Genomic DNA, 8,704 nt, shown 5'->3' with positions numbered 1-8,704 from the left:
TTCACAAGACAAGCAATGAAGTTGGCCAGAGTTTATAGATCCCATTTAACTTGCCAAACACTGAAACACATTCTCTCAATCTTCAGATTCTAGTTAATATCAAATTGACTAGTTGTCAACAACATTGTGATGGTAGAAGACACTCGGGATTTGAGAGTGGAAAGAAGGAAAGACTAGTGATTTGGAGGAAGCATAGGGGAATCCTGGACAGACAATGTGAATTAGTGTGGGCCTGTGTTCTCAGAGTCTTAATATTTTACTTCTCTTATCTTTTCATGAGAATTAGAAGAAAAAAGTATTCTTGATTTTTACTTAAAACTTTTGAGTCTCTGCTTCAACCTGGTCATATACAGCCTTGATTTTTTTCCATGCAACCCATCCATCTTCCTAATGGTCAGGTTATATCAGGTGCCACCACACTTCTTTGGGCTATGCTGAGCAATCTCTGCAATATTGAGACATGCTCTGTAGCTACTAACTGAACTACAACTACAGACTTCTGCAGCTTATGTCAGTCTTTCTGTCTCCAGTCTCCTGAGTAAAATCAGGCAAAATTCTGCCACCTCCAGGAAGAAGCTTTAACTTGTGCTTTTGAAATCTCTAGACCTTCTTATGGATAGCTATAAGTATATTCTCCTCGAATAAGTGGTCTGATTCTACCAGTTTCAGGAAAGTATGCCTCCAAAAGGAGAAATAGGAGACAGAACTGAAACCAGGAAACAGAAAATGAAAGATCATATTATTTACAATGGTGTCAAAACTAAACCATTACCACCTGTCTTAAAAAGTGTGGGGAGCAGGAAGGAGTATTTCTAGTAACTAAAGATCCTAAACACTTTTCTAGTTCTGTGGTAAGAGCCAAAGATACAACTCTATAGATATCAGTGATAACGAGATCTGGTTGTAAGGCAGGATGGGACTATTTGGAAGCAGAATGTAGGTGGTATCCTTCTGCAAATAAAGAAAAACCTCAGCTATTTATATTCACAAGGAAGACTGTGTGTGGATAGATGAACATGATAACCACATATATGTCAGTTAAACAGTCCGCAGAGAAGATAACATCTTCATCTTGGGCTTTCAATACACAGAACTGACACAATAATCCCTATGACATAAGACAACAGTATATTGTGTTTTCTTATGCCAAGCTTAGAAAACAAATCTATTTAGCTTTACTTCAGTGATTTCTACCTTCCTGAGGACCATAAATTAGATAAAATATCAGAGAGTCTTCAAGATTATACTATGAGTATGTGGTTCAGCTGGTGTTCTTTCACATTTTAACTAAGCATGTATAACACAAATATTCCTTAGTCACACAGAGAAAACCAATAAGAGACAAAATTAATGATCATATAGAAGTCTGCATTGCTAAACCAATGAGTTGGGTGGGGTTACGTTCAGGAGGATGAATGATATGTCACCTTTACTAATAGAGATTAGTCAAAGTCAGTTCATCACTAAAAAGCCCAACCCAACCTGTGTGATAATTAATGATAGCTGCATCTTTGCATGACTTATACAAGGGCAATTTGGCAGATCAGATAGATTCCTCTAGGACTTATGTATCATGTTTCCTAGGTTTTTTATTTTTATTTTTTTTATTTTTACAAACCTTGCAGGGATCCTCGGCATGTTTTCACATTCATGGCCACTTGAGACTTATGTGCTACTTATTGTAACCCATGATGTTCCCTTTTCTTTCCAGGAGGTAATATTTTAAATTAATTATGCCTTTATGTCTTTGTATGCATATGGCCCATATAAACTCATGCACTGAAACACAAAAAGTAATTAAGTAATAAATTTAAAACATAAGTACCTGTGGATGCTGTACCACCCACACTTGGTATTAAGCATATTTCAGGATTATTTATTGTGGGATATTGGATACAGATATGCATCAAATGAAATGGATGCATTAGTTTTAGATTTAGTACCTTTAGAACCTGTAACTTACACAGTCAAGTACTCCATTAACAACAGAACAATCTATTTCTCATTCATTCATTCATTCATTCATTCATTCATTTTACATACTGATCACAGCTCCCCTCTCTCTGCTTCTTCAGTACCACCCGCACATATCCCTCTCCCACTACTCCTTCTTCATCTCCTCAGAAAAGGGAAGCCTTCCTGGTGTACCACCCAACCCTGGGACATCATTTTGCAGCTGGACTAAGCACATCTTCTGCTAACACCTGACCTGGCTGTAGAGCTAGGGGAAGAAGATGGAATGACAGGCAGAATTAGAGATAGACACCTGCTCCAATTGTTAGGGGACTGACATATAGTTCAAGCTGCATATCCAGTACAAATGTATAGTGGAGCTAGGTCCAGTTCTTGCATGTTCTTTGGTTAATGGTTCAGTCTCTGTGTGCCCCCATGGGCCCAGGAAAGTTGACTCTGTAGGTTTTCTTTTGATGTCCCTAACACTTCAGGGTCACTCAATCATATCCCAGCTCTTCCACAGATGCTTGCCTCTGTTTCAATCTGCTGGTGGATGGAGCCTCTCTGGTGAGACTTATGCTAGGCTCCTGTCTGCAAGTATAGCAATATATTGTAAAATGTATCAGGAATTTGCTCTTTCTTTTGGGATTAATCTCTTGTTGGACCAGTCATTGATTGGCCTTTACCTTAATGTCTGCTAGATTTTTATCCCTGCTCATCTTGTAGGCAGGACAAATTTTGAGTCAAAAGTTATGTAGGTTGGTTGATGTTCACCTCCATTCATTCGAAGTCTACTGGAGATTTCCACTTAAGTTTCCATATCTCCAGCTGCTAGGAGTTTCTGTCAAGGTCACGGGCATAGCCTCCTAGAAGTCTCTCCATTTCCTAGTCTTAGAAGAGTTCAAGAGCTGCTCTCCACTGATTTCCGTTTTCTCTCCCAGTACTCTCTAGCTTTTCCTAGAAAAAACTGGATTGCTTGACACAGAAGATTAATTATACTGCTATTGTAGGTGGGGCATTTAAGGTGTGGTATTAATCTGTCACATTTGGTGTGATAAAGTACTCAGATACAGAAACAAGTTGATTTAAAACAAAATTCAAAGAGCCTCCTCTAGGTTTTACAATTATTCAAAAACACCAATTTATTCATATAAAAATTGGAAGTAGTAAAATCTTTTAGACTAAAATAACCAGCAATATCATATATAGTTCTTAAAAAATGAATGCAGTTTAAGGAGAGGCCCCTGATTTCTCCCAAAACTCATTAGGTCTCGCACGCCACCCTGCATAATACTAAGTATGCAGACATGGTGACACTTAGTTTACTAATCGTTTAGAGTTTCATCTCAAGAAAGAACAGTGGAAGAGATTAGCTTGAAGGTAGAGATGGAATTCCCTGATTTCTTGCCCTTGCAAAACTACAGGGAAGCACACATTATCAAAAATTTCAAACAGTTGTAGTAACTGCTCACGATTTCTGTGAAGTCTAGATTCAAACCAATGCCTTACATTAAGAGAAATATTATCTATAAAATATGCAGAAGCTGATAGACGATGTATGAACCTAGGTCAGAAAGGTGAATATCATTATAAGTGCTTTTGTCATGGGCAGAATTAGATTTAAATCTGATATGAGCTTAGCAAGAAGTTGGATATTAGCTTATTTGTCACTTTGTCTTGGTAGTTGTTTCTTGAATTCCCCTTTGTTTTAACCTCCTTTGAAGCCACAGTTGAACTCTTCACATAATTATCTAAAATGCTAAAAAAAATCTTGTTGCTACACAGACACACTAGTGTAAGGTCTGAATTTTGGCTTCATTATAATCTTATTTTTACTCCTACCCTGTGAAATCCTTAGGAATTATGATGGTAAGACATACTGTATAAAGGAAGTCTCAGGCTCTGGGCCAAGCTCACTTGATAAAAGGCTTGCCTTACAGAAATAAAAACCTGAAAAATAGAGATGGAGCAGCTCTTGTAGAAACCTTTTGGGGAGGCAGGTATAAAGAAATATCTGCTGTGCCTTGGCCCATCAGATAGCTTACTCAGTTAAGGTCCAAGTCAGTTACAGAAGTCTGTCCTAAAATCTAAAATGTTTGGCACTTGAAAAATGCCAGTTGAGGTTTTACACTGACATTTAAAACATTGTGCCCAAACATGAATATATATTTACATCCACAGACACTGACACACATACAGGTACACATAAAGGAATTATGGTATATTATGATTTGGGTTAAGTAAAACAAACTTTAGCTTGTGAATGAAGCAGATTCCTCATAATCTTTATAAAAATTCTCTTTGAAACTCACAATATAGTATCAGAATTATTGGATCAATCAAAATTTTAAGGAATTTATGGTCTTCACTAAGCACTTTCTTCTCTTAACAGAGTTTACCTAGAAGGAAAAACAGTCCAACAGACAAAGACAAATGCCACAGCAATGATAACAATATTACATCTAGATTTAAAAAGACATCATCTATAATCATTTGTAAACATACTCCAATACCCCTATGTACTCCTTAATGGTTTGTTTGCAAATAAACCCATTTAAAGTGTTTGCATCTTTCCACTGATTTTTCTTCTTTGAGAAAAAAAATAACTGATACCTTGGCTAGGGAAGAATCTAATCAGTCTACTGCTCTATTCCCCATGGTAAACTCATGGCTGCCCACATTCTGCTTCCTGTCCTCCCATAGCTCAACATCAGTGGTGAGACATGGGTCCTTATGATACTTTTTATAATTAGTTTGAGAAGAACTCTTTCTCTTTCATAATCTATAGACATAAGCTTTCCATAATAAACATTCAGTAAAGGACCAGGTTTACTCTATTACCTTTATAATGTAGAAGTTGATGTAGGATCTGAGTGACAGTGCTATAAATTGCACCCACGTGGATCTGAGAAACTCTCCTTGTTGAACTGTTTCAGGTGCTGACAAGATGGAAGCCAATGCTTCCATCCCTCTGAATGGATCAGAAGTGTTGTTCTATGAATCTACCAGCTCCACAGTTCTATGGATCATCTTAGTCATAGTCCTCTCCATAACCTTTATCCTTGGTGTGCTAGGTAATGGGCTTGTGATTTGGGTGGCTGGGTTCAGGATGACCCACACTGTGACCAGCATCTGTTATATGAACTTGGCTCTGAGTGACTGCTCTTTCATGGCTACACTACCACTCCACATCATCTCAATGATCATGAGAGGAAAATGGCTTTTTGGTTGGTTCCTCTGCAAATTTGTTCACAGCATTGTACACATAAATCTTTTTGTAAGTGTGTTCTTGATCACTCTTATTGCTACAGATCGGTGTATTTGTGTCCTGCAGCCAGTATGGTCTCAGAATCACCGAACTGTGAGTCTGGCCAGGAAAGTGGTTGTTGGAGCTTGGATATTTGCTCTGCTCCTTACCTTGCCACATTTTCTCTTCTTGACTACAGTAAGAGACGCAAGAGGGAACATGTATTGTACATGTAACTTTGAATCCTGGGTTGCAAACCATGAAGAACAATTCAAAGTGTTCTTTACTGTGAACACAGCTGCAGGAATCATCAGCTTTATTATTGGTTTCAGCCTGCCAATGTCCTTAATTGCCATCTGCTATGGACTCATGCTGCCAAGATCTGCAGAAGCAGCTTTGTGAATTACACCCGTCCTTTACATGTCCTCACCTCTATAGCAGCTTCCTTTTTTGTCTGTTGGTTCCCTTTTCAATTGATTATGCTTTTAGGCAACATCTGGAAAAAGGAAACACCAGAAAGCATTCACAAACTGGTGAATCCAGCAAGCAGCTTGGCCATCTCCAACAGCTGCCTCGATCCAATACTCTATGTTTTCCAGGGTCAAGAATTCAGAGACAGATTGGTCCATTCCTTGTCTGCCAGTCTAGAGAGGTCTCTGAGGGAAGACTAGGCCCTGAGGGAAGACTCATCTCTGAACAATTGTTGCAGTGTCATCTTTTGTTATCAATAGTAATGCTAAGTGAAGGCCTTCGACATCTGGTTGTCCTGGAGATGAGAGTGTCCCCACATAAGACACTAAGTGACCATAACCCCAAGTTATTTCTGTTGGTAAATAAAGATGCCAACGGGCAATAGGTGGGTATAAGTGTCAAAGGTGGGGTTTAGGATTCATAGACTTGGGGCTGGAAGAGAGCCAGGAGGGGAAGAAGAGTGCAGCAGGAGGAAGGGAAAGTCACCATGGGTTAGGAGTCAAGAGAATGTGGCCTTGTTGTCTGGCCAGTTGGAGTTAAGAGCAGCCTAGATAAAAAAGTAATATCTCAGGGCTATCAATAGAAAAGTAGTATCTGTCCAGAATTTTTCTTGCTTAAGGCTTATTTTAAATATAAACGTTGTGTGTTTTTCTTCCAGGAGCATAAATAACAAAGGCAGGGTAGAAGCATCAGGCTAGGATTGGAGAAATTTCTACAAGCTATGACTAAGGAAATGGCAGTTTATTTAGAGGTCATCATCATGCTCTCTATGCTACCCTAGTCTCACTTTCCTTCTCATGCTACCCTGAATGCCATTTTTTTGGAGTATAAATCTAGTAAAAATCTCCTTTGTCCTCTAGTTTGGCAGAAAGAAACATAAATGAAAATTAATATCATTGTTCTTTTGAGAGTTTTTCAACTTAGCCTGTAGTGTGGGCCAAAACTATGGTGAGAAAACAATGTAAGAGACAAAACATATAGATACTTGAAAAGATTATACAAGATAGTATATATTAATAATAAAATTTCATATTTATTAAGAAATAAATCTTTGGTGGCCATGTGGTACAGGCCTCTAATCCTAGTACTTAGACATCTGTAAAATATTATTATACCAAGGGCAGTTTATATAGAGAATTTCAGAATTTAAGTCAACTTGGGCCATATGACACCAAAACTAATATTAACAAAGTGCTCTGCCACAAAGAAGAAAAATATTATATCATTGCTAGAAAATGGGTAAAAATGCTTATTAAGATAGTGTGAACAATGCCATTATCAGAAAGAAATAAATTGCATGTTTTTATCTAACTTGTCAATCACTAGATTTTATATTGATTCAGAAAATTTTGTATTTTTCTATGAGTATATATGTGTATACCTGGGTATGAAATGTGAAAGTATATTTAAACTGTCTAGGTGAGCAAAGAGGCTTGAGGGGAACAGGAAAGATGCAAGAATTGAGAGAGTATATGTAACGGGTAATTTTGATTGTCAACTAGACACCATCTAAAATTATCTAGAAGAAAAGTCTTTAGATGACAATTTCTAGATTTGCTTGGTTCATCGGGGCTTTTATATGGGATTGTCTCATTGACATCAATTGAGGTTGAAAAACTTCCATATTGTGTGTCCCACCAATCCTTAGGCATGGGCTGGATCATGAATTATGCAAGATTCCATCTCTTTTTTCTCTTACGTTACTTTTATCAGAGTATTTTTTGTTATAGGAGCAGGAAACGAATTTTGAATATAAACTCTAATGAGAATATGTCCTTGTTTGACAAATCTGTTCCTATGGTGGTAAATACAACTTTTACCACTTTTTGTTTGTATTTTTTTAAATTACTTTTCTGTTTTTTACACTCCAGCCATTATCTCCCTTCTGGTGTGCCCTCCACCAGTTCCTCATCCCAGTCCTCCTCCCTCTGTCTCCAAGAGGATATCCCCAAGCCACACCAGGCCTCTTTACTCCCTGAGGCCTCAAGTCTCTTGATGGTTAGGTGCATCTCCACTCACTGAGGCCAGAACAGGGAGTCCTCTGCTGTATATGTGTCAGGGGCTTCTTAGCAGCTTGTGTATGCTGCCTGGTTGTTAACTCAGTGTCTGAGAGATCTCATGTCCAGATTGGTTGAGACTGCTGGTATTCATGTGGTGACGCCCTCCTCAGCTTCTAGCCTTTTCCTAATTCAACTACAGGGGTCCCTGACACTGGTCCATTGGTTACATGTAAGCATCTGCACCTGTCTCAGTCTTCTGCTTCTTGGGCCTCACAGAGGACAACCATGCTAGATTCCTGTCTGTAAGCACACCATGGCATCAGTAATAGTGTCAGGCCTTGGAACCTCCCCTGGGGATGGATCCCAAATTGGGCCAGGCACTGGGCCTCTTTTTCCTCAGTCTCTTCTCTATTTTTGTCTCTTCAGTTCTTTTAGATAGTAAGAATTCTGAGTTTTCCACTGTGGGATGACAACCCTATCCCTACATTTGATGCCCTGTCTTTCTTCTGGATTCCACACCCCCACTGTTGGGGATTTCATATAAAGTTTCTCCTTTTGAGTGCTGAGAGTCTCTCAACTCTCAGGTCCCTGGTACATTCTAGTGCCCCCACATCTCCCACCCCCAGAGGTTGCATATTTCCATTCAACCCTCCCTTTCCCCTCTCACACCCAGATCCCTCCCTCTTTCTGTGTCAATGTGATTGCTTTCTTCTCCCTCCCAAGTGGAACTGAAGCACCCACACTTGGGTCCTTCAGTTTATTAACGTTCTTGAGTTCTGTGAAATCAATCTTCTGTAATCCTTACTTTTTGGGCTAATATCCACTTATTAATGAGCATCTGCCTTGCATGTCATTTTGGGTAAGAGCTTACTCAGAATGATATTTTCTACTTGCATCCATTTACCTGCAAAACTCATGATGTCCTCCTTAATAGCTGAGTAATATTCCATTGTGAAAATGAACCATATTTTCTGAATCCATTCTTCACTTGAGGGAAATCTGGGTTGTTTACTGTTTCTGGATATTACAAATA

General features: G+C 38.7%; 1 protein-coding gene across 1 annotated transcript; it reads left to right on the top strand.

Annotated features, from left to right (window-relative positions):
- Positions 1-4,900: 4,900 nt before the first annotated feature.
- On the top strand, positions 4,901-5,871 carry LOC116892761 (formyl peptide receptor-related sequence 3-like). The gene is given in 2 exon segments (XM_032894639.1): positions 4,901-5,570; positions 5,573-5,871. Coding segments are annotated over 2 exon segments (969 nt in total).
- Positions 5,872-8,704: the final 2,833 nt, after the last annotated feature.

Source organism: Rattus rattus, chromosome 2 (genome assembly GCF_011064425.1).
Source record: "Rattus rattus isolate New Zealand chromosome 2, Rrattus_CSIRO_v1, whole genome shotgun sequence".
NCBI lineage: Eukaryota > Metazoa > Chordata > Mammalia > Rodentia > Muridae > Rattus > Rattus rattus.
The sequence above is the reverse complement of the archived record's forward strand: the minus strand, read 5'-3'. Positions and strand labels throughout refer to the sequence as shown.